The sequence below is a fragment of the Crocuta crocuta genome, unplaced genomic scaffold (genome assembly GCF_008692635.1).
Source record: "Crocuta crocuta isolate KB4526 unplaced genomic scaffold, BGI_CrCroc_1.0 scaffold288, whole genome shotgun sequence".
In the NCBI taxonomy this organism is placed as follows: domain Eukaryota; kingdom Metazoa; phylum Chordata; class Mammalia; order Carnivora; family Hyaenidae; genus Crocuta; species Crocuta crocuta.
The window spans coordinates 3,702,398-3,728,943 of record NW_027532607.1 but is presented as its reverse complement, the minus strand read 5'-3'; the positions used below and the strand labels follow the sequence as shown (position 1 = coordinate 3,728,943).

Sequence of the window (26,546 nt, the reverse complement as noted above, 5' to 3'; positions counted from 1 at the left end):
GATGCAAGGCTATTTCTGTTGTTTAGCAACAGGCAGCCAATCACAATATGTTTGGACTCAGGGCTCCAGACTCATCCTTGAGCCGTAACACATGGACCTTGAGACTCTTCTCTTAGATTCATTAGGGCTGATTTAAGACATAATAAATAAACCTGTTAAAAATGAATTCCACTGTTCTACCAACTGGGCTCCCAATGTGGTTCGGATTTTTTTTTTTTTTTTTTGCCTCCACATTTTAGGATCTTAACCTGATCTTAACAAATGCTTAGCTGTTTGATTGCGGGCATGAGCCTTACAGCCACTGTCCCTTCTTCAAAAGATGGGGAGAGGCCGATGTGAAGCACTCTCAGTTTGACTCAAAGACTGAGCTTTTTAGCGTCATCCATTTACACCACATACTGCCGCCAACCACACCCATGAGTTTTCAGAAAAACAAAGTGAAATACTCTTTGCATATCTGGACCTGCAGACAGGAAGAACCTTGGCCTCCCCTCTTCTCATTGTACAGAGGAGATTCTCCTGTGGTTTCATATCAAGTCCTCCAATACCTACGGGGCCTCAGTGATGCATCAGAGCACCATGCACCTCAGCAGGGAAGCTGTGTCCCGTCACTTCGGGGGCTCCCTCAGCCTGGGTGAGGGCTGCTGACCTCCCTGGGCATCCTGACCTCTTTGTGAGCTCAGGCCTTCCAGGAAGGCAGAAGACTGAATTAATTTCAGCTCTTCCTCTTAGATGGCTTTGTCATGGTCCTGCCTGGTTCTCAAGGAGTTCCCTCTTGATTTGGTGGAAAGTCTTAGGATAAATATGGAATACTAATGACGAAATCAACAAGTCTCTTTTCTAGTCTGTGGGTGCCTGATTCATCTCCTTGTGCTTTGTGCTCCAAGAACCATCCCTGGAAAGGTTCTTTTCATTTACACAGACATTCAGGGAGCTTTTTTCTTCATTCTTCACGGTCATTCATTTCTCTTGGCTGCAAAACATTCTTTTCTGGATGCCATTTGGCCAAGGAAGCGAGAGGTGAGGAGTCATTCATCCAATAGATGTTTCCCAAGTCCTCACTGAGCGTCGCAGAGCACTATTAAGATGGTGACATGGCAATGAGCAGAAGAGACGCTGAGAATCCTTCCCTCAGGACACGTCCAGTCTAGCAGGAGAGCCAGCAATAGAGAATCACATGAGTACAGATGGAGTTACAAGTCACAGGTGCCATAAGGAAGCATGCAGGGAGAGACCACGGTGGGGAAGCTGAATTTGAGAGGATGGAAGCAGGAAAGATGTTCTAGAAGAAATGACATACTGAGACCCGCAGGATGAAAAGAGCTGAGGGACAGGGCCCCAGGAGAAGGTAACAGCATGTGTGGGGGCCTTGACGTGACACGTGTAGGGAGCAAAAGAAGGCCAACATGGCGGCGGCAGCAGAAAAAAAAGAATGAATGGCACAACAAAGGTTGGAAAGGAACACGCAGCCATGTTAAGACAGTTAGACTTTATTCAAGTGGAGCAGAATGCCGTTGCCGAAATTAAAGCTGAGCATCATATGATCTGATCTGTGCTTTTAAAAGAATGCTCTGGGGGCCTCTGGGTGGCTCAGTCAGTTAAGCGTCAGACTCTTGATCTCAGCTCAGGTGATGATCTCACAGTTTGTGAGACTGAGCCCCGTGTTGGGCTCTGTGCTGACAGCATGGAGGCTCCTTGGGATTCTCTCCCTCTCTCTCTCTCTCTCTCTCTCTCTGCCCCTCCCCTGCTCACATGTGCACTCTCAAAAATAAATAAACATAAAAAAATTATGAAAGATTGCTCTGGATGGAGAATGGGCTGGAGAAAAGCAGAGCGGAGGTCAGGAAACCACGGAGGCCATTGGAGTTATCTGCATTATTGGTTTTTCACATTATGTGGTGCTTTGAACTGGTGGTGGCTGGAAACAGATTGTTTTGAGGTCGACTTTGAAGACAGAATTGACAGGGATGGGTCACACACTGGATGTGAAGATGAGAGAAAAGCAGGTGTCAGGATGACCTTGAGGTTTAGTGGATCCGACGACAGGTCAACAGGGTTGAAGAGTGGATTTCTGAGAAAGATAGATAGATTCTGTGATACCAGCGAGACACCCAAAGCACATAGAAATAAGTCTAGAGCGTAGACTAGAGAGATCTGGGCTGGTGACAAATGAGAGAATATTTGGAAAATAGAAAATATTTGGAAAATCCTGGGGGTGAATGAGAGGGAGAAAGCATAAAGTATAAGCAGTAAACGAGATCAAGTCCAGGCTTCAGGGATGGCTGCGTTTGGGGATCAGGAAGAAGATGGGGAGGCCCCAGGAATCTACAAAGAACCAAGCAGAGAGTTCGAAGATGACACAGAAAGTGCATGAAAGAATACACGTTTCAGGAGGAAGGGAGTGACCCCGCTGGCACATAGTGCTGCCCGGAGGGCCAGTAAGATGATAACGAAGGCTGTCTTGTAGAGCAGTGGCTACTGGGGGCAGTTCACCCCACACGGATGCTTCCAATATCTGGAGACATTTTTTTTTTTTAATAATGCTGTTAGACTTTCTTTGTGTTTTATTTTGTTTTTTAAAAAAATTTTTTTTGATGTTTATTTTTGAGACAGAGTGTGAGCAGGGGAGGAGCAGAGAGAGAGGGAGACACAGAATCCGAAGCAGGCTCCAGGCTCTGAGCTGTCAGCACAGAGCCCGATGCAGAGCTCAAACCCACAAACTGCGAGATCATGATCTGAGCCAAAGTCGGCTGCTTAACCGACTGAGCCACTCAGGCGCCCCATCTGGAGACATTTTTGATTGTCACAACTTGGGGACGCTACCAGCAGCTGGCCAGTAGAGACCAAAGATGCTGCTAAACATGCCATAATGGACAGGACAGTGTCCACACCCCACCCCTGGCCCCAAATGTCACTCGTGCCCAGGCTAGTGACACCCTAGGGAAACTGTGCCCTAGAGGAAAAGTTCACTGGAGATGGACAGAACTTGGGATCCAGCTCTCCCACTCTGCCACTCGGGCTCCCACCCAGAGCCAACCCTGCCTGTCCTGGAGTCTCAGGACTTCTTAGCGGCTGTGGAAGGAAGGGGCCCCAGAGCACTCAGCCCTGCACACTTTCCATCAAGTAGCCCTTCACAGAGGATTCCCGGCCTACACTGCCGGTGGAACACTTCCTCACTTGCCCTGGGAGTTAGACCACAAAGGAAAAGGCATAATCGGGAGCCTCCATTAAACTCTTAGGAAATGTGTGCTCCGTGGGTCTCCGTTGAGAGCCCAGCCTCACATCATTCGACTTCCAGGATCCAGAACCCACTGGAAGGGAGAGGAGTCGCCTACGCTCGTTTGGTTGTGTGTCAGCAGCCAGGGACTCAGAACGAGGGAAGCGACCGATTAAAAACGCAAACCATTTCCAAATAAATTTCCACTCGGCACACTAAATACTTAACCTCCTCCTCCCCACCGTAAAAATGACTGACCTTGTCATTCTCTGCTTACAACCCCCTCACTGGCTGGGAGGAAGCCCATTTCCTTAGCAGGGCCCTCTGCCCTCTCCACTCCCTGGCCCTCCCCACCTCTGCACAACTCAGCTGGCGAACTTCTCCTCTGGAGCCTTTCCTGGGCACCCCTCTTCCCCAGCCACCGTCCGCAGAGCGTGCTACTTCATATTGCCTCCTGGTTATCTGATGAGCCCGGCGAAAGCAAGAGCTGTCTTCTCCCTTCACCGTCCCTTCCCAGCTAGTCCACGGCCAGCACATGGCAGACGCTTAGAAGACGGTTGTTGAATGAATAAGTGAAAGCCGGGGGCTTCGTCTCCTTCCAGCAGCAAAGAAAATGAATTTGTTACCATTAAGCTAACAGTTGTGAATCAAAGTTCCTTTTTTTTTTTTTTTTAAATCCAAGGCATACAGCTCTGCAGGTTTTCTTCCAATCTATCTTTGTAAGTTGACTATGTCAGCATCATAAATAGGAACACATTTTCCACGGAGAAAGCTAAAGCGCTAGTGGGCCGATGCCGCTCTGCGATTTTTGATGCTTATGCATTCAGACCAGGGCTATGTGGGTCACCCGTCTCCTCCCAGCTCCGGTCACACGCACCGCTGTCCAGGCCGAGGAGGCAGCGGATGGAAGCACTTGCTTTTCTCCTTCCATTTCTCCCTGGAAACCTCCGGGCCACACGAGAGGCCAGACTGCCTCTCTCGTTAAGGTGACTGGAGCTGGGAATTTTCCACTGGGTGCCCTCCGCCTGGCAGCACCTTGTACCACCACTCACCGGAGATTCAGAAGGGCACTCTGGAGACCCGGGATCAGGTGACAGCACCATGCGCTCCTTATTCTCATTTTGCAGTGATGCCATTTCCTGTCCATATCAAGGGCCTGAGCTTCACCTCCCAAGAGCCTCTCGGCCTTGGGTTTTGTTTTCATCACCATTGCAAGACTCTGCAAAAAAAAAAAAAACAAAAAGCAGTGTGATTTCTCAGAAACAGGGAGCCGTTCCATTCACCGCAGCACAGCCCCACCATGGCCCTGCCCCCATTGATCATAAAGCTCTTTGCACCAAGTCACATTAACACCCCCGAAGCAGGAAGGAGGAAGTGAAGCCGAAATCTGAACAGGTTGTACTTGTCGGGCAGTTGATACCTGGGTTCTTTGCTCTGCCAGAAAGAAGTTCCTTCCCAAATCTCTCATGCTCTGCCAAGGCTTCAAGGTGAAGGTCCCAGCCCAGGAATGAGGAACTCCGTACACTATGTCGAATCGTGCCTGCGGAGGGCGCGAGCCGGGAGCCCAGACCAGCAGAGCTGAATTGGCAGTTGGGGGCGCAGGGACACGTCCCAACAGCCTACAGCCTACAGCCCAGCCAAGTTCAAGAGTCCGGCTTACAGAGTGCTAACTCGGAAGCCGTCAGTGTCGGCTTAATGTAGAGTCGGGCACTCTGCCTCCGTGATTAAGGCAGACACAGTGTGAAGCGCCTGGGTGGCTCGTTGGTTAAGCATCCAACTTCAGCTCAGGTCACGATCTCACAGTTTGTGAGTTCAAGCTGCACGTCGGGCTCTGTGCTGACAGCTCAGAGCCTGGAGCCTGCTTCGGATTCTGTGTCTCCCTCTCTCTCTCTGCCCCTCCCTTGCTCATGCTGTCTGTGTCTCAAAAATAAATAAAACATATAAAAAATAAAGCAGACACAGTGATGTCTGTGTGGGCCTCCATGGTGCTGCCACCACAGTTTCCCCCAGGGACAAATGTGGGGGTGGAGGGGGGCCTATATGCTTCTAAATGTTCAGACATGCCTTGGGTAGAAAGGAGCAGGGAATGTAATTACCTGGTGGAGGAAGTTTATAAATAGACGACTTTTTGTGCTTTATTTGTTGTTATTGTGGTTTTTAATCTTCATTGATTTATGTAAAGCAAAGAGGGGACAATTTTTCCTGCCACGGGATGTGTGCCAACGTCTAGAAATATTTTTGATTGTCACCAAGGACAGGGGTCCGTGTGCTTATGGCATCTAGTGGGTGGAGAGGCCTAGGAGGCTGCCACCCCTGCCACAAATGCACAGGACGGCCCCCACAGCAGAGCATTCTCTAGCCCCAAACACCAGGAGTGACTAAGTCGAGAAACCCTACTGTAGGCCAATCCAAGGAAAGGAAGTTTAGTAAAACCTATTAGTAGCAAGACTATTTTATTTCTGTTTGTTTGTTTGTTTATCTATTACCTTTTAAAGTAGGCTCCACACCCAGCATGGAGCCCAACCCAGAGCTTGAACTCATGACCGTGAGATCAAGACCCACGCTGAGATAGAGCCAGACACTTGGGGGTGCCTGGTGGCTCAGTCAGTTAAGCATCCTACTTCAGCTCAGGTCACGACCTCGTGGTTTGTGGGTTCGAGCCCCGCGTCGGGCTCTGTGCTGACAGCTCGGAGCCTGGAGCCTGCTTCAGATTCTGTGTGTGTGTCTCTCTCTCACTCTCTGCCCCTCCCCGACCTGTGCTCAGTTTCAGAAATAAATAAACATTTAAAGGAAAATAAAAAGAGTCAGAAACTTAACCAACTAAGCCACCCAGGTGTCCCCAGTAGCAAGACTCTTTAGTGAATTTCTTCAGTTTGCGTTTATTAAGGGCCTACTCTGTGCCAGGTTCTGTGCTAGGCACTGAGGCTAGAGGCCATGGTGTGTCTAGTCTCTACCTTTGAACTTGATCTTTTTTTTTTTAATGACAGAAATTCCTCTTTCACTTTATTTACGGGGATGTAAAAGAAGTCCCCATCTTACCAGTGATAGAGCATGATAATTTAAAAAAAATTTTTTAATTTATTTTGAGAGAGAGAGAGAGCATGAGGAGAGGCCAGGCAGAGAGAAGAGAGAGCAAGAATCCCAGGCAGGAACCAGTGTGGAGCCCCATGCAGGGGTCGAACCCACAAATCGTGAGGTCATGACCTAAGCTGAAGTCAGACACTTAACTGATAAGCCACGCAGGTGCCCCTAGAGCATAATAAGGTGGGGGTTTTTTTAATGTTTATTTATTTTTGAGAGAGACAGAGTGCGAGTGGGGAAGGGGCAGAGAGAGAGAGAGAGAGGCATACAATCCAAAGCAGGCTCCAGGCTCTGAGGTGTCAGCACAGAGCCCAACGCTGAGCTCGAAAACCCATGAACCACGAGATCATGATCCAAGCTGAAGTCAGACCCAACTGAGCCACCCAGGCGCCCCTAGAGCATAATAATTAAAATGGAGAAATTTACACTGTTTTGAACTCGGGTGGTGATGAAGGGAAGGGCTAATGTGAGTGAGGCTGTCCCAGAAGCTTGAACTTCTGAAGCTGTGTAATTAAATTAGGACAGCACAGAGGAGGGAGAATTTGAGAACATTCCCCTTAAGCTGGTTGCCTAAGGGGATTCCTTTGAACTCTGTCTGTAAGCCCATGGATTCTAGAGTCTTCCTAGACCAGCAGCCAGTTCATTGGTCACACTGATTTAAACATCTGTTGAATTCTCTCTTAAGGGAAAAGAACAGAACAAAGAGAGAAACATCTAACTTTTCCAATAACCACCCAGGGTGAGAGATTAAATGCTGTTTGCTAAGTCCAGTGGGCCACAGAATGGGAACAGAGAGACCAAATGAGTAAATATTGTCACACTTTGCTGTACCTTCCGTACAAAGTGCTTCATCCAAACTACTTAGCTCCCTCAAATTAAAATCGTCTCATTTTGATCTTCATGTTGGCGACTGAGGGTGGCAAAAATTTTCAGTTATCTGCAAATGGCCAGATTTAACACTGCTGCCTCACACCGGGGTACATCGTTGACTTCGCTTTGCTGTTGGTTGTTCTTGTCATCTTTTCCCTCCGTCCGTCCATCTGTCTGTTTCTTTCTGAGAGTAACACAGCTGGTTTGTGATGGCTTCTATCGCACTGGGGGCCCGCTGCCTCTGGATAGTTGGACTGAACGTATCGTGGAGAGGAGGGAACACCCTCTGCCGCCAGAGTGCTCCCTGGTGACAGACCTAACATCAGAGGCTACATCGCAGGCCCCAGAGCCCTTCTCTGTGGCAGGGTCTCCGTGAGGCCAGTGCTTTAGAGAGGGAAGGACTTAGGGTGGCGGGGCCTCTGGAAGTGGCCAGAGCAGCAGATGTAGAGGGAAAAAATGGGACGCCCTCACTTTTAAGAAGCCTGTGACCCAGGTATCACAACATAAAAGGCTGAGGAAGAGCAGGAGGCAGCAGACCAAATGGCTTCACAGACAGGTGAGGTTTACTCCCCTGAAACTCTGCTCCGTCATCACTACACAATTTCAGGGAGGGGGCAGCTCTCCAAACAAAAGTGATCAAGACAGACTTCAGAGGAGTGGTGGAATCTGAGTGGGTCCTTTCAGAAATGACGGTCTTTCTTCTTTGTTCACAAAGTAAGAGGTAGTCCTTGTAAAACACTACAACAAAAAAAAACATAGGAATATATAACATCGAAAAACCAAATGTCCGATGAAGCCTCATCATAGAGATAGCTGTTGGTAAAGTTGGTGTTTCCAATGTTTATACTTAAACATAATGCCATAATGCATAAGTAACATTATTTTATAACAATAAGCCCACACTCTGCAACTATACCACACCGTACTGCTTTGCAACATATATGTTTTCACTAACAGTATAAGCTTGCCATGTTTTTGTGGCAGCACATGTGTCCCCAGCAGGTTTTGTAAAGGCTGTATGATGTGCCAGTGTATAGTTATGCCATATTTATGCCATTCCTCATTTGCTGGACGTTTGAGAGGGTTTCCATTCTCTTGCTGTGATAATGCATCTCGTGTGATATCTTCTCTGTGTTGTTCTAATGTTTCTGTAGATTATGGGGCCCCTGGGTGGCTCGCTCAGTTAGTTGAGTGTCTGACTTTGGCTCAGGTCACGATCCCAGGGTTGTGGGATCGAGTCCTGCGTTGAGCTGGACGCTGGGCATAGAGCTTGTTTAAGATTCTCTCTCTTTCCCTCTGCCTTTCTCCCCCACTCGCTCGCGAGCTCTCTCTCTCTCTGTCTCTCAAATAAAAAAAGGTGCCTAAGTGGCTCAGTCAGTTAAGCGTCCAACTTCAGCTCAGGTCCTGATCTCACAGTTCATGGGTTCAAGCCCCACATCAGGCTGTGTGCTGACAGCTCGGAGCCTGGAGCCTGCTTCAGATTCTTTGTATCTCTCTCTCTCTCTTTCTCTCCTCTGCTCATGCTCTGTCTGTCTCTCTCTCTCAAAAATATATAAACATTAAAAAAATTTTTAATTACCTTCTGACCCATACGTGTATGGGAGCAAACTGAATTTTGAAGATGAGTAAGGCTGAGGACCAGCGTAGTGAGGGCAAAGGCAGTCGTAATCCCAGTGCGTATTCAGGGGTCTGAATAACTGACTAAATCAGAAGGGAAGAAGAGCCTTGAATGCCAAGCTAAGGAATTTGGATTTTATTCTGCAAGTAGCAGAGGGCCTTCAAAGCAGGGGCCACCGGCCACCATGCTAGGGGCCTCCATTTGTGACCTCTCCAGAGAGTCTAACTCCTTCAAGGGTTGGCGAGGCCAGGCTTCTTGACGCCAACAGGTTGGTGATCCTCCAACTCCATCAACCTGCTTCTCTCCCTTGCGCCATCCCTTTCAGGAACAAGCAGCCTTCAGCCATCTCGACAGCGATGATATTTTGTTATTGAACAGGAACTTTTAGAAGTGAAAAGGCATTGGGGCATCTGGATGGCTCAGTCGGTTAAGCATCCAACTTTGGCTCAGGTCATGATCTCACGGTTCGTGGGTTCAAGCCCCATGTCGGGCTTTGTGCTGACAGCTAGCTCAGAGCCTAGAGCCTGTCTTTGGATTCTGTGACTCCCTCTTTCTCTGAATCTCCCCTGCTCATGCTGTCTCTCTCTCTCTCTCTGTCTCTCTCTCTCAAAAATAAATAAAACATTAAAAAAAAAAAAAGAAGTGAAAAGGCATCAAACAGCAGTCCAGCCCTCAACAACCTGGGCTACCACATTTTTAGACTAATAATCCCTAGGACAAATAGATAATCTCTTTAGGATCTCATTTCTTCCAAACAAAAGAAAGCTGGGTCACCCAAGTCTTGCCAAAGTACCATACCTAGTGCTGATTCTTAAAACCACTGCTGTTTTTTTTGGCCTGATTATGGGAAACTACCAAGAAAACAGTAGTGCCCAACTCCAGCGTAGAGAAAAGGTTTTCATTTTTTAATTTTTCAAAGGAAAAAAATTTTTAGCTGCTGCAGTAATTTGCATGAATGAGATCCCCTAGAGCTTAGTGCTCAGAATATCAAATCTTACCAGTTGGATCAGGTAGTGAAAGCCCAGACCAAGTAGGTCAAACAGAACTGAGGCAAATGAATTCCCAAATAACAGATCAAAACCAGAGATTCTAAGTCTCTGCCAGGAGTTGAGTTGTTGATTGTGGCACTGGATCATTGACTCGATAGTTTTTGTCCTCGGGGCCGGGGTGCTTGGGTGGCTCAATCAGATAAGCCTCCAACTCTTGATCTCAGCTCAGGGCTTGATCTCAGGGCCGTGAGTTCAAGCCCCTCATTGGGCTCCATGCTGGGCATGAAGCCTACTGTTAAAAAGAAAAAGTCCTTGGGAAATGGCTCCATGTCCCAAAAGGAAGGACTCATCCATGCAAAACATCCATAAAAGGGAGAAATAATTAGGTTTGTTGTAGAGGGATCTATGCAGAAGATAGCCTCTAGAGCCTATGGGTGGGGATTCCCACCCATGCTTTCCATGTGAAAATGACTCAACCCTAAGATACTAAGGGACCTTGGCTCCGAGACGCCTCCGAAGTGATTACAGTCATTGTGCTGTGCTGCATGGCCCCCAATTACTGTATCTTGTATCTCTTCCTCCTTTCAAACGAGTAGATGGAGAGATGGCAGGATGGGATGGGATGATGTGATGTGAAAGGCACGGCGTTAAAATGACTAGTACAGGGGCGCCTGGATGGCTCAAGTTGATTGAGCATCTGACATCAGCTCAGATCATGATCTCACAGTTCGTAACTTTGAGCCCTATATCAGGCTCTGTGCTGACAGCTCAGAGCCTGGAGCCTACTTCGGATTCTGTCTCCCTCTCTCTCTGCCCCTCCTCCACTCACACTCATTCTCTCTCTCTCTCTCTCTCTTTCTCTCTCTCTCTCTAAAATAAAACATAAATACATACATACATACATAAAATGACTAGCGCTGTCTCTGGTTCATAGTAAGCATTTAATAAATATTCCCTTCCGCCTGCTTGGGCTCTGGTATTGAGATCTGCAGATGAGCTGCTGAGATGGTTGCGCAGGGGGAACCATGTATGTTCGGAAAGTGGCTGCCATGAATGGTGCTCTGGGAGTTTGCGTATTGCGTTCTACCTGTTGGCATGGCTGAAAGGAGAAGAGAAGCGGAAGGTTGGTTCCGATCCCTCTAGTTCTCAAGATCACGGCATTCTCTGCAGGTACAGCAAGTTCCTTCAGAAACTATGGCCATTTTTTTTTTTAATTGCTGAGACTTTTTAACAACTATGTTGTTAGTTCTTCTGTCATTATTTTATCTGAAGCCAGAAGGGCACATGTCTCTGATCCTTCACCTCTAAGAAACCGTAGCAGTTCTACTTACCATTTGTCATGCTAACTTCAGGTTGTCTGTGGCACTGGAGTCCAAAATGGTGCCCAAGGCCGTGTGGGCATTCTGTCGCTGCCCAGTGTTCTTACCAGGCGTATTTTAAAAGAGTAACTTTTAAGACTTTAAAAGAAGAAAGTAGGAGCCAAAAGGCCCAAGGCTTTCAGCCAAAAGTGAACGGACCGAACCAAGCTCTTCAATTCTATCCCATGGAGAACCTCCCTCCATACTTTTAAGAAAACAGGCATTAAATCCACAACTTGCTCTGGACTTGGACCAGCTACATCAGCCTCTGCTATTTTTAGTTTTATTAAATCAAAGCACCAGAATTTCTTAGCCCTCAGACTAAAGCTCCCAAATCAGGTCAGAATCACCTTGGCAGCTTTAAAAAAAAAAAAAAAAAAAAAAAAATCCAGATATCTGGACCCTACCCTAGACTTACCAAACAAGATGCTGGAAGACGGGACTCAAGGATCTATGTAAAAATGCACCAGGTTTGGGGAAGTAGCCTCAGAGCAGACCTTCCCAACTTTTTGCATGCCATGACACATGTGGAAAATGGTTATTTGATTGGCACATCAGGGAGGAGCTCCTGGTCAGAGCTGGCCAACACCACAGGGTCAGGTGGCCTAGTGTGCTTACCCAGTGGCCAAGAAGAGGAGTATCTTTCCACATCTATAATCTATTCAAGATAAGGCAGCTCTGCCTACCAAAGCTCCATTTTCTGTGTTCAAGCCTTTGGTTTTTCTTATTCTTTTTTCTCTGTGTTCAAGTTTTTATACCATCTTCTTGTTATTTAATTTTGTGGAGGGAAAAGGTAATAACAACCTAAGCCTGGAAGGCTGCCTGTTTCCCTACTAAGGGGAGGGGTCAATGCCTTTGAATATCATTCCATCTGTTGGGAATCTGATACCATCTGGGGAGTCACATCAGCGTCTTCCTTGCCAGCCAATGGTGTTAATTATAATATACATTTGTGCAGGTTTCCTCCTAAATTGCTCTGAGCTGGAGACTGGCTTCAGATTGACCCCCATCTAAGTTAATTTCCTCTCTCCAAGACTAATCCGTGTCCAGCAGATCCTTGGGCTACATCTCATCCCAGCCTTTTCCCAACTAGCTCTCTAAGAATCTGTGGCTGGAAGTCTGATGACGGAGGTCGTATTTTTTCCCCTCGAGAAACAAGATGTGACCCTGTGATTCTCTCCTTCACTTCTTCTCTTTATTCAGACTCCCAAGTGCAACTGTTCAGCTTCTGCTCCAAAAATACCCAGGAAAGAATAGGTGCTATTAAGTTGCCTGTCTCTCTTAAGGGGCCCGGAGAAAGACATACAATTACCAGCTCATTAATTTGGGCCTTAGAAGTTTCAACAGATTTCTCACAGGAGGGCTAGACCCAGACCTAGAGGGGCAAGAACTAACTTTTAAGAAAAATAAAAGTCGTGGCTAAGTTGTTTCTGTTCAGTCGTATCACTTAAGCCTGACAGCCAATAGAATACATATTGCCTCCATTTTATAAATAAGGAAACTAAAGCCAAGAGAATCTTCAGTAACTTGCTGGAAGTTTCTGAAACCTCGAATTAGACCCCAAAGTGTCCAACCCCCAAGACTGACCTCCCCCCCCCCCAGCTGGTTCCTTCGGTTAAAGCTGGAGGTACAATTGTTGTCTGTCTTTGAAAAAACACCGGATTGGTTTCCGGTCTAAATGTACCTCATTAATAACCCAGAGCCTCACTGACTGTATGAATGGAGGATTTGGGGGAAAGACAGGGTAATTAGGAGAACAGGCCTTTTCAGTCCCTTTTAAGCCCTCCTTATGTTTAATGATCTGCTAGATCTTTGGGGGAAATTGTCCTCTTTGTGAATATTCTAGAAAATAGTGGATTGGACAAAACAAACCTATGGACTGGAAAAAAATAAAAACTGGCCTTCCTAGAACTGGGTAGTGCAGGATTTAAAATAAAAAATTTTTTTTTAATGTCTTAGCCCCTAAAGAGATACCTCCAGAACCCAGTTTGGGAAACATCCCTTTTCTCGTCCAATCATCCCCACAACAGTCCTGGAAATTATTATTTTTTTAATGTTTATTAATAATTTTTGAGAGAGAGACAGTGCAGAATATGAGCAGGGGAGGAGCAGAGAGAGAGAGAGAGACGCAGAATCCCAAAGAGCTCCAGGCTCTGTCAGCACAGAGCCCAACATGGGGCTCAAACTCTCGAGCTGTGAGATCATGACTTGAGTCGAAGTTGGACGCTTAACTGACTGAGCCACCCAGGCACCCCAGCAGTCTTGAGGTTAAGTAGCCTGCCCAGGTTTACACAGGTAGTCATTGCTAGAACAGAAATTCGAACCCAGGGGTGTCTTGTTCCAAAGCCTTTTCTCTTGCCTCCATAGTTCTTGCCACAGAGCCTTGGGCCCCGCAGAGGTACTTTTGGGCCCAGTAAATAATGAAATGCACTGTGTCCAACAATAAAGATTGAAATAGCCCTAGGAATCCACTTGTCGCTTTCACCTGCCTTCCACGTACATGTATTGGGATTCCCAATAATACTATATTTGGGAAAGTGAAATGGGTCCTAAAGTTAAAATGTGTTTGAAATCTACTCCAGCTTTAAAAATGAAAACCCTTTATTGCCTTCAGATTACAGATTGTTTGACCGAGCGAACATCTCTATCCTGGTTTCTCTTCAAGTTGGAGGTCCAGGTTTCCCAAAATAATACAGTACATGAAAGGCAAGCTAGATTTAGGGACAGTTAATCCAGTGCTGATCGCTGTTGCCATGTTCCAACTCATCAAGAATATTTGTTAGTCTGTTACGAGCTTTTGATTTATCAAGCTATCTAAGGGCCAAATTGTATGTCCTCAGTATGGATCAAGGCTCCTCGTGCGTCATAGCCTGTGTCCAAACAGCACTGCTAAAATCGGAGTGAGCGGGGACAGCCCACAGCGAGCAGTCCCAGTTCAAAGGCTGCAAACTGAGCCAACTCTGAACCACCCTCCTTTTTGGGAAGAGCTTGCCTCGCGGGCTTTTAGGAGAGCTGGTGCCTGGCCTCCCTGTCACACACAGTAAGATAGTGGTTCTTTGCAGTGTGCCCTTGAGCAACCGTACCGGTTTTGATAAGGTGATCTTAAAAATATAAAGTCATATGTGTTGGTGCAGAAAGGACAGGTTAGTGTTACATAACAGGATTTTAGGGCGCTGTCTCTGGTTGCTCTAGAAATGGGAGCCAGGCCCGAAGCTGGGGACAAAGGAGTTAGGACTCCACATTCCACAGGCAGCTGCTAATCACTGAGGCCAGGTTCTCTGCAGGGCTGGGACTGAGGGGGCCAAGCTGACCCTCCCGTCATGGCTCTGGTCATCCGTCTTCCCACCCCACCCCAGCCCCTACCCACCCCACTCCTAGTCTGTATTTGGAGAGGGTGGAGGGGAGTTCACTGGGGGTACACTTCTTGCCTAACCCCAAAGCCACGTGAAGGGAGTGTTCTGAGGGAATTAATTACAGAAACTGGGACATCTGCAAAACAGCTGACTCTTCGCCAAGCTGCAGACATCCAGGTCCGCCCCCAGTACTGCCCCCCTGTGGGACAGGGGCGAGACTGTAAAGCGGCCCCAGAAGTTTGTAGGGGGACACAGACATTGATGCCGACTGCCCATCTGGAGATTTCTGAAGGAGGGGGCTTGTGGAAGGAGCCCGTGGCGGGAGCTGGGGTGGAAATGTGAGCGAGTCCGTCTGGGAGCAGGATGCAGACATTCCCTTGGTCATCATACAAAACGAAGATGATCGCGTTTTGAGATTTTCGGGAGAATTCTGGTGTATTTGCCCTGAGACCAGCCGGTTCTCCAGCTCTGCCTCACCGACCCGGTGTCCAACAAGTCAGTTCAGTTCTGACATTACCCGGAGTTGGCCTCAGACCCCACAAGGTCAAGGGCACAGTCCCACAAGACCACTCCCACTGTAGACACCGGTCACAAGTCTGGGACCACCCATACAAGTCCGGGGTTCCCTCAGCCTCCTCCTCGGGTTGGAGAATTTGCTAGAAAGGCTCACAGAACTCGGGAAAACACTCTACTTAGGTTTACTGGTTTGTTGCAAAGAGTACAGCTCAGGAACAGCCAGATGGAAAAGATGCACATGGCGAGGTATGGGTGGGGGGAGGTGCAGAGTTTCCCTGCCCTCTCCAGGCATGGCGCACCCCTGTGTCTACATCCAGCTCTCCAGATCTCGTCAAGAGTTTTTATAGTTTTATATTTTCATCTCCAGCCCCCCTCTCTCCCTCCCCAATGTTCAGCGGGTGGGGCTGAGGGTTTCCACCCTCCGCACCAGAGCTTCCTGTAACCAGCTTCATCCTGAGGCCATCTGGGGGCCTCACCTTACGTTACCTCACCTCGAATAGGTCTCATATTATAGAGGGTGAAATGGAAAAGTGTATCTGAAGTGCTTGATCCAGGCTCTGGTGCACAGCAAGCATCTAAGAAACATTAGCTAGTACGGTTACTTTTCCTTCCCGCCTTCTCTTTCTTCTGATCACCTCTAAGGATTATCTTGATTTAATCTTCTCCCTCAGTCCTAACAGGCGTCAGCAGTGGTCACCCTCCTAGCTAGAGACCACCGACTATTAAATTGTTTTGTGGTTTGTGCTCAAATTTTCCATTCTCGTGCTCCCTCCTCAAATAGAGAGTTTCAAGTTTTTCTGGCCCTGAATTATAACTGAGAAGGGCTCAGAACACACACCCAGACACCTCCCCACCACACCCCCCCTTTTCTCTGCCTTTCTGCAGGTCAGAAGCACTTTATAAGTCAAGCTCCTTTAAGTCACTTTGCAGAGGAATAGCACAAATCACTCAGCGTTTGTGGTACACTTGAGTGCCAAGAGCAAATGCTTTAAAAATAGCACTTTAGGTATTAACTGCTAACAAAGCAAGAATTGGCTGCTTGTGGCTACAATTTGCATTCAGGGTTGGGGTGTGTGTGTGTGTGTGTGTGTGTTTTAAGCTGATGCACAGCAGTTGACCTTTTAAGTAAAGTTTTAGGTCACTTCTCGAACACACTCTGAAAGCTCCTTAGTTTTGTTTTGTCCTAATTTCAACAGCTTTACTGAGAAAGAGTTCACATACCATACAATCACCCATTTCAAGGAGAGAATTTGATGGATTTCAGTATATTCACAGATAGGAGCAACCATCACCACAATCAAATTTACAACATGTTCATCACCTCAAAAAGAAACCCAGCACGCTTTACTGTCATCCCTTTGCCCCCCGTCTACTACCCAGCCCTGACTGATCTACTTTCTAACTCTTTAGATTTTTCTGTTCTGGACTTTCACATGAATGGAANCTTTCTACCCCCAGTCCCACCCCAGCCCTAGGAAACCACTAATCTTTTTGTCTCTGTAGATTCCCCAGTTTGAGATATTTCATATGAATGGGATCCTTTAATATGTGGTCTGTGGTGACTAGCTGCTTTGAAAGCTCCTTAATTTTTTATGTGCATTGCTTTTAGCATTCAAGTTCAAGTAATCTGGGTCCAAATTCAGAGCTGAATCTCACCTGGTTGAAATGCCATTCATTGATGGGAAATGAGAATATCTTCACCATTTTGGAGTCTTTCAGACTCCAAGAATGCAGGGGGAAAAAATCTGATAAATGTTGCTAGTTCATCCCTATTTTAGGACTGAGTATTATGGTTACATAATGTAACCATTGCTACCCAGTTACTGCTTAGCCCTATTTCATTTTTAACATTTCTCAAAAACTTCTAATTTCAATTAACAGGGCAAGTCCTTGTTGGATTTAGTCCTTTGTGGTTCAAATTGAAAGCATAATTAATCACGGAGACTTTAAATCTCGGTGAATGTGGACTGATAATATGGCCTCTGAGATGCAAGCTGAGATCCAGCCAGGCCAGGACCTCTGGGAAGCTCCTCCTTGCACCTCCCGGGTGTGAGACTGATCCTAACAAACACAGAGACGCAGTCTCACAAGGCCTGTGCTCACCGAGAGAGGCCCTCGGCCTCGCCTTTGTTCTGCTTTGTCCAAGTGCAAGATGGATGAGGCCTGGAGGTCTGACTGACTCTAGGGAGCCGAGGCCTTCGAAAGAAGATGCACCTGCATGGAAGGCATGGCCAAGGTGGAGACCAAGGACAGGCTGTTCGAAATGTGCCGCTTTGGCATTTGATTATTTTAAATAAGAGTTACTTAAGAGATCGGCTGTGCGAGAAGGACACTCCCGGATGCCTGGCTGGCTCAGTCGGTAGAGTATGCAACGCTTGATCTCAGGGTTGTGAGTTCAAGTCTTGCATTGGGTGTAGAGATTACTTAAAAAAAAATAAAATCTTAAAAAAAAAAAAAAGGACACTCAGGCCCTCGGCTGTCCCCCTGAATGCAGGAAATAAATCTCCCTTGTGACAGGAAGCCTCATCAGGAGGTAGAGACATCTTCGTCTCCAGAGATGGGCACAGAAGGCTATATAAACAACCTTTGTTATGTTTTTATGTACTTACTACCCCAGCCCAAACTCTGCTTAGAGCTTCCTAACTGAAGCTCCCAAAGTTAAGTTTTCTCTATCAAGCCCTCACAGATTTATTGTCTCTTTGTCTAAAAAGTATGAAAACGGGCACCTGGGTGGCTCAGTCGGTTAAGCATCCAACTTCAGTTCAGGTCATGGTCTTGTAGTCTGTGAGTTAGAGCCCTGTGTCAGGCTCTGTGATGACAACTGAAAGCCTGGAGCCTGCTTCAGATTCTGTGTCTCCCTCTCTCTGCCCGCCCCCCTCTCAAAAATAAACATTTTTTAAAAATGTAGAAACAGCCTACCTTGGTAATTTCTTCAGGCCTCAATTATTGGCCCTCTGTGCTCACATAATAAAACTTTGAGGTTTTGCCTCCTATTAATCTGTCTCCTGTAAATTGAGTTCTTAGTCCAGCTGGAAGACCTTGAAAGGCAGAGGAAGAATTTTTCCTTCCCCTCACCAAGTTGGTCCGTCTAGCCTGGGAGACAGCCCTGGCACCAGCTCCCCTCCGTCTGTACAGATGGGCCGTAAGTAACCGCAAGGGCCCCATCTGCCATATGCCAAGCCTGGGAAATCCCAGCAGGCTCCGGAGCCAGGGCTCTCGTCATGGATGAATTTAGAAGACCCCAGCCAGAGGAACTTGCCGCCTGACATGTTCCCAGCCAGTGGGTCCACCTGCAGCCAAAGTGAGATTCAGATGAGGTTCAGTACCCCTAACCCAGTGGGTGGGCGGGCTGTGCAAGAGCTAGTTACATGGGACCCTGTAAGGTTTGCCTTGTGAACATTATGACCCACTGTTGTGTGTTGAGTTGTGTCCCCTAAAAGTGCTGTGTTGAAGCCCTAACTCCCTAGTACCTGAGAATACAAACTTATTTGGAAAAAGCATCTTTTTTTAATTTTTGAGAGAGAGAGAGAGAGAGCGCACATTAGTGATAGAGGGGCAGAGAGCGGGGACAGAAGATCCAAAGCAGGCTCTGCACTGATAGCGCAGAGCCTGATGCGAGGCTCAAACCTGCGAACCACGAGATCATGACCCAAGCCAAAGTCAGACGCTTAACTGACTGAGCCACCCAGGCGCCCCAGAAATAGCATCTTTACAGAAGGAGCCAAGTTCAAATGAGGTTGAGTGGGACCTAATCCAATGTGATTGGTGTCCTTATAAAAAGAAAGCCAAAGTGTGGGAAAGTGTGGAATTTGTAATATTGACGATGAAGGTGGAGCTTCACAAACTTCAACTGAAAATAAAGAAACCTGGAAATGAATGTTTAAAACCTAAGAAGAATCCAAGGATTTTATAAAGAACGAGTAAATCCTGTAACAGAGTTTTGGGTCAGGACCAAAATAGTACAGAAGCTGTTGAAGCACAAACCAGAAATTTTAAAAATTTAAAAGGTTAGAGGAAAGGTCAACTGATGTGTGAATGGGGCGATTTAGACATTTATGTTCACAAACTCAAGTGAGAAAATGAAATTGAAAAAAATGATTTCAACTGGAATGGATGTGGGGGGCGGTGCATGGGCAAGGGTGGAGGAGGGGTAGAACGTGACCAAGGAGAAAGGTTTGCAGTGACCAAATATTTCAGATAAGAGCCAGTGCTTAGATTTTTTTTTTTTTTTTCATTTTCACTTAGAGGCATTCAGCTGGATGTGCATTTCTGATCCTGAGTTTTGGTTAGAGTCCTCTGGTAAATCCTCTCCTTTACATCCCTCCCTCTCTTTGAAAGTGAATCCCTAATTATAGGCCACATATAAGATTTACTAGATGAAATCAGCAGCTGTAGATATGACACCAGACTTGCAAAAAATCAACCCACCATTGCCATAAAAAACCCAATTGTTAATTGCTTCTTTAGCATCTGACTAGAACAAAAACACCCTTTGCTGTTTAATATGAAAAGTAAATGTAGTGGAACAAACATTTGGCCTAGAATTAGGGGAGCCGGGATTCTAGCCTCCTCCTTGTTACCTGGTGCTTCTACGGCGTGGTCAGGAGCCACACAGAGGTGTTAGCATCTCCGTGGTTTTCGCTGCGCAGACAGGACTTTTCCAGGCTCAGTCAGAGCTGATGGGCGCTCTGAGGCCCTGTGATTGATTCTTCACTGTTTTGGAAACGTGATCTACCAGTGTTCCATGTTCAGTATTGCAGAGTCTTGCTTTATTACTTGAGAAGCCTGTGCCTGGAATGTACATGAAGATTCTGGAACAGGTACCATTTCAAACTCAAGTTGTCAGCCCAAGAAATGAGCTAAGGCTAGCCCGTCCACCAAGATCTTGTGAGCCCTGCACGAGATCTGAGAGGCATCAAGGCAGTCAGGCCACAGCCATGGCTTTTAGTGCACTCCCCTACTTCCTGTGCGTGGCCCCTCGCTCTGTTTGCAGGGTCCTTTGTCTCCTCCACGTCTGGGGTGCGAGGAGGGTTGTCTTCCTGCCTTCTGCGCCTTGCTGCGTGCTGGCTCTGTGGTTTGCTGTGGTTTGATTACCCACCTGCTAACTCAAAAAGGGCAACCTCCTCTCAGGTTCTCAAGGGTTTGCCTATGTGTATTCTGGTCGGCCAAAGCATGAAGGCCGTGTCTTCTGAGCCTCAGGATAGTTACTGTCCAGGGGCACCTGGATGGCTCAGCTGGTTAAGGTCCAACTTTGGCTCAGGTCATGATCTCATGCTTCGTGAGTTGGAGCCCCACATCGGGCCCTGTGCTGACAGCTAGCTCAGAGCCTGGAGCCTGCTTTGGATTCTGTGTCTCCCTCTCTCTCTCTCTCTACCCCTCCCCACCTCATGCTTTGCCTCTCTCTGTCTCTCATGAATAAATAAATGTAAAAAAAATTTTTTTTTAAAGAGAGTTACTGTCCGTGTGCTGATAATTGTACTCCTCATTTGCCTTTCATTGGAAAGTCAGTAGACAGATGGCAAAAGAAACGAACCGTCCCTATTTAATACTATTTATACTCCAGCCCCTGTATTTAACTCACATTAACTACGTGGCAGCTGTAAATTTCCTTCTTTGTGGCTTTCGGGCATGTGGCTTTTGTATGAACTTTTGGTGTGTTCTGTAAAAGAACAAAGCAGCATTGACTCTCTTCATCGTTGGTGAGCCCTGTTAACTGCACTTGTTTCGTAATCCACGTGATGCATCTTGTTTTGTTACCTCTTGCTAAGTAACCATCCACTCCCGAATTCAGTGGCTTAAAACAACAATGGGGCATTATTTCTCACAATTCTGCAGTTCTGACTGGGCTTAGCTGGCAGATCTTCTGTTCCTCACTGCATATGCTTGGACTGAAATACCAAATTTGACCTGTTCCCTCAAATGCCTGCTGGCTTAGCTGGAATGGGTGAGCGCTTCTCTGCAAGGCTAGCTTGGGCTTCCTCCCAACATGGTGGGCTCAGGGGACTCAGACTAGACTTTGTACATTGTGTCAGGCTTCTGGTTTCTAGCTTCCTTTAGAGGGCTGACTGACACAGTGTCTTTTCTGCCATTTGCAGTTGGTCAAAGCATGACCTCGGCCACCCTAGATTCGAAGTGAGGGGAGATAACCTCCATCTCTTGGTAGGAGGAACAGCAAACTGGCACAGAGAGGGAAGGAATTGTTGGTGGCCATCTTTGGGAGACTATCTACCGTAGTCTCCTGGTGATACCTCTTAATTTATTGGTTTTCTCTTTTTATTCTCAGTGCCATTACAGAGTGTAGGAACATGGGGTAGGCAGGGATTAGTCCCGTGGCCTTAAACCATCAAATCTTCTATCAGTAATTCCAGGGTGCTTTGGAAAAGCATTAGTGTCTCTGCCTTTGACTGCAGGATTGGTCATGTTACTCCAGTGCATCTGAGATTGCCTTAGAAGTACACTAATAGCTAACATCAATTGAACACTTGCCGTGAGCCAGACCCTATGCCTGTGCCTTTTTCCTGGTTCATGTGATTACATTAACATAATCTTTCCAGGCCTGTAAATATATTTCAGTGGTCATTTCTGAGTTGGTTCAGGTGATAAAAACACAGCATGGCAATATTGGTACCAAAGATTCGAAAGTGCAACCCGTACTCAAATCGTCAGCTCTTCCCTTCACAGAGCGCTTACTCCCATGGGATACTTACTGTGCATTCTCTTTTCCTTCCTTCTCTTTCATATCTCTTTTGTCAGTTGAGTATTCCATTAATTATATATTTGTCCCACTCTGGTCCCTGCTACCTTCAGGCCCAGTGTCTTCCTACAACCGATGCCAATGAGGGACGCTAGGGAAAGGTCAGGGAATGAAAATCATCCAAGTAGAGCAGAGTCCATTCTGGATGGAGGGAAGTGCTCTGTGACCACACACAGCCCACACCTTCTAGGCTGCATGCGCGCACGCACACACACACACACACACACACACACACACACACAGTTGCTGCCCTCCCACACCCCTCAGGGCAAAGAAACCAGGTCAAGGGAGAGCATAATGTAATATCTGGTTCTCTACTGTGCCCACACTGTGCATTCAGTAAATGCTTAGGATAATGACTATTATAATACTGCTTTATCAGGAAACTCAGGAAATTCAGAAGTAGTACATACCATGAAAAATCGACTAAGGTAGCACGTGGCATTTTTCTATATTGCCTTTGTGTATTTTTCACAGCTTTGTTGATGTATAATTTGCATAACATAATGTTTACCCATTTAAGGTGTACCATTAAAGGGCTTTTTGCATTTTTACAGAGTTGTAAGCCATCACCTTATATCCAATTTTAGAGCATTTTCAGCAGCGCCAAAAGAAACTCTGTTTGCATAGCAGTCATTACCCTGAACCACCTCACCCCAGCTCAGGCCACTACTCTGCTTTCGTTCTCTGTAGGTTTGTCTACTCTGGATATTTCAGATAAATGGAATTATACAATGCGGTTTTTGGTGACTGGCTTCTCTCAGTTAGCATAATGTTTTTTAAAGTTCATCCATGCTAGAGCATGGATCAGTACTTCATTCCTTTTAATGGCTGGATACTTTTAATGGCATGGAGGGACCACATTTTGTGTGTCCATTCATCAGGTGATGGACATTTGAGTTGTTTCTATTTTGGAGCTATTATGAATTGGAACATTCATGTTCAAGTCTTTGCATGGACATAGGTTTCAGTTCTCTTGGGTAGGTATCTTGGAGTGGAATCACAGAGCCAAATGGTCACTCCGTGTTAGCCTTTTGAGGGACGACCCACTTGTTTTTCAGAGTGGCCACACTATTTTATAGTCCCATTCACAATATGTGAGGGTTCTAATTTGTTCACATCCTTGCCAACAGTTGTAATGATGCACATAGCATTTTTAACCTGTCTTTCACGTAAAGATTTACCCCCAAATGTAGCTAAGATTCTGATGCCCAACTGTGTGTGTGTATGTGTGTGTGTGTGATGGGTCCAAACAGAATTCAGGCATTCATTCAACAAACATTTGTTCAGTGTGTGCTGCGTACCAGGATCGTGGGCATTCAGGATCCACTGAACTCAAGATGGCTGTGGCCTTGTGGAGATGGACGAACATACCAGTGACGAGAGTCCTGCCCACCTGGCAGGTTCATGGCAAAAGAAGCTTTGGAAGCATAAAGGAAGAGCGTTCATTCTGTCGCCACAGGACAGTGTTCTGGGTGGAGGGGACGCTCAAGCTGAGTCTTAAACAAGGAAAAGAAGAGTTAGGCAAAGTGGAGGAGTTGGCTGGGGAGAAAATATTTCAGGAAGAAGAACTGACACTTTTCCTAGAAGGTTCTGGAACTCTGGAGCCTGGGGATGCAGGAGCTTCATAAGGCTGAAGGGAAAGGTGTGGCTTTGGATTAGTGGTCCAGAAAAGCTGCGAGAAAGGTAGGCAAGATCATAAAGGGGCCTTGTATTTCACACCAGGCATTGTAATATTATCCTGAGGTCGTGGTGTTGCAGACAGATTTTGAGCAGGCAGCAACAGGACTGGGTCTCATTGGGGAGGTCACCCCGGCAGCAGCGTGGGGAATGTCGGCTAGTGGGACAGACAACGAGGCAGGGAGGCTGTGGGCTCTGCCCGGACGTCACTGAGGGCCTGGCATCGGCCTCCTGTGGGGTTGGTCTCGGGGTGTGCCGTGTTTTCTGGGGGAGCCGCAGTTCTGTGAGTGGCCGCCCCTGCCAAAGGCTTGTCCACAAGGGGCAGGCTGGTAAGGGAAGGCAGGGGCAGCCTGCAGGGCCCGCAGAGCCAAGCCAGATGCCCCTGCCAGAGCCAAGCCAGACCCCAGGGATACAGCCGCCTCTCGCTGTAAGCATCCTGCTTTTACCCGCTGGACCTGCCCCTGAGGCACGATCCCGGCTGAGTTAAAAGGGCCGGGGCAGTCCAAGCTAATCCAGTTCCGAGTCTCCGGGCTACCTCCCTTCCTGCACAGGGTTCCCAGGTCTCTCTTGGGCGGGAGCCTCATTCTCCTCCATCTTGTGGCCTCTGCTGTGTTTGGGAGGCTCATTTCCTCCAAAGTCCCACATCCCCCTGAGCAGGCTCAGGGTTGTGGGTGGAGGGGCCCCGAGACAGCTGGGCAGCAGTCCCCAGCGCAGTCATCGCATGGTAACAAAAATCATCCGCCACATAAGTGTTTAAACATTTTTTTTTAATCATACACGTTGTATGCCTTAAACCTCCACAGTGTTATATGTTAATAACTCAAAGCTGGGAAAATAAATAAAAATATTTTAGGTGTATATGTATATATTCATTTTCTCTTACTTTATTAATTCATACATCCCATGGGGCGCCTGGGTGGCTCAGTTGGTTAAGCGTCCGACTTTGGCTGAGGTCATGATCTCACGGTTCGTGGGTTCAAGCCCCGCGTCGGGCTCTGTGCTAACAGCTAGCTCAGAGCCTGGAGCCTGTTTCAGATTCTGTGTCTCCCCCTCTCTCTGACCTTTCCCTGCTCACGCTGTCTCTCTCTCTCTCTCTCTCAGAAATAAATAAAACATTAAAAAAAATTTTTAATAATAATAATACATACATCCCTTCTGAAAAATAATCCTCTGATGGACTAAAAAGTAGCTGATTTCCACATGGCAATCATCAGGAAATATTAAATGGTTAAACATTAAAACAATTTTTAATCTTTCTTACTTATTTTCTTGTTTGTTTGTTTTTAAATATTTTATTTGTTTTTTAAAGTAGGCTCCACATCCAGCCTGGGGCTCGAACTCACAACCCAGAATCAAGAGTCATGTGCTATACTGACTGAGTCAGCCAAGGGCCCTTTATTTAATTTTTTAATAAAAATATAACACATATCTTATGTCTAAAACTCAGTCTGGGGCACCTGGGTGGCTCCGTTAGTTGAACATCTAACTTCAGCTCAGGTCATGATCTCACTGTGAGTTCAAGCCTCATGTCAGGCTCTGTGCTGACTGCTCGGAGCCTGGAACCTGCTTCAGATTCTGTGACCACCCCCCACCCCGGCCCGCCCCCCCCCTCTGCCTTTCCCCTGTTTGTGCTCTCTCTCTCTCAAAAATAAGTAAACATTAAAAAAAATTTTTTTAAGCTATTGTGAAAGTTTTAATACAGTCTTTTGGTGGCCAAATGGACCCATTTCACCTAGAAATTGAATTATGAGGTCATAGGCATATGCTTAGCTCTTAGATATTTCTAGACATTGCTGAGCAATTTTCCAAAGTTGTTGAAACACCTTACACACCCAGTAATTAGTTGGACATAAAAAATTTTTTTGTAAAGTTCATTGAACCTAAGGTCAGAGGAAAAAATACAATGTACTGTAACAAATCTGGCTTTAAATCACATTTTTAAGGGGCGCCTGGCTATCTACATCGGTGGAATTTGTGACTCTTGATCTCAGAATCATGCATTTGAGTGCAGAGATTACTTAAAAATAAAATCTTTTAAATATGAATAAATAAAGAAATCACGTTTTTGACCTGTGAATGAGTGAGCTGTCATTGTACTATTTATTTACACAGTAAGCCCTTTTTTGATTGAGATGTATATTAGTTCACCCTTTTAATTAAGTGTACAATTCAGGGGGTTTTAGTGTATTCACAAAAGTTATGCAACTCCCACCATTGCCTAATTCCAGAATATCTTCATCTCGACAGGAACCCTTTTATCCATTAATAGTGACTCCAGCGCCTGGCAACCACTCATCTTGTTGATCTCTATTGATTTACCTATTCTGGACATTTCCTATATAAATGATGGTTAAACTTTAAAGTTATAATTTCCTTGATACATCTTTTTCAGGATCCTAAACACTTCAAGTCAGAGAAGACAGGACGGGGCCAATTACGGGAAGGCTGGAGAGATAGTCATCAACCCATCATGTGTTCCTACAAGCTAGTGACCGTGAAGTTCGAGGTCTGGGGGCTTCAGACCAGAGTGGAACAATTCGTACACAAGGTAAGTGAATAAAGGGCAGTTCCTGGACTGTGGACACAGTGACTTGTCTTTTTTTTTTTTTTTTTTTTAATGTTTATTTATTTTTGAGAAGCGGGAGGGCAGAAAAAGAGGGGGACAAAGGATCCAAAACAGGCTCTGTGCTGACAGCAGAGAGCCCGACGCGGGGCTTGAACCCACGAACCGTGAGATCATGACCTGAGCCAAAGTCGGATGCTTAGCCAAGTGAGCCACCCAGGCGCCCCCATGAGTGTCTTTATTGTGAACCGGAATGCACAACACACCACACCTGCACAGTGCTGAGCCAACACGAGCAAACTGCATCTCGAAAACTCTGTTTTCGTGAAAATGCATTTTACACCCAGGTTTAACTTGATGTTTTGTGCTGCCGTTTATCATTCCGTGACCTCCACATCTACTGGATGAGTATATTCAAGAAATTAGGTTTTCACAACATACTTCTCCCTTTGGCATCAGGCTAACCTCGTTGCAGGCCAAAGTACTTGTACTTGGTACTCGGGTACTTGGATTCCAGGCGGAGACACAGTGCTTATCTGTGTGTGCA

General features: G+C 46.5%; 1 protein-coding gene across 1 annotated transcript in view; it reads left to right on the top strand.

The window, feature by feature from the left end:
- PITPNC1 (phosphatidylinositol transfer protein cytoplasmic 1) overlaps positions 1 to 26,546 on the top strand; it is a 251,646-nt gene that overhangs the window by 201,899 nt on the left and 23,201 nt on the right. Inside the window, exon 7 of the mRNA XM_077780444.1 lies at positions 25,829 to 25,984. Coding sequence (XP_077636570.1) covers positions 25,829 to 25,984 — 156 coding nt within the window. The remainder of the gene's footprint in view (positions 1 to 25,828; positions 25,985 to 26,546) is intronic.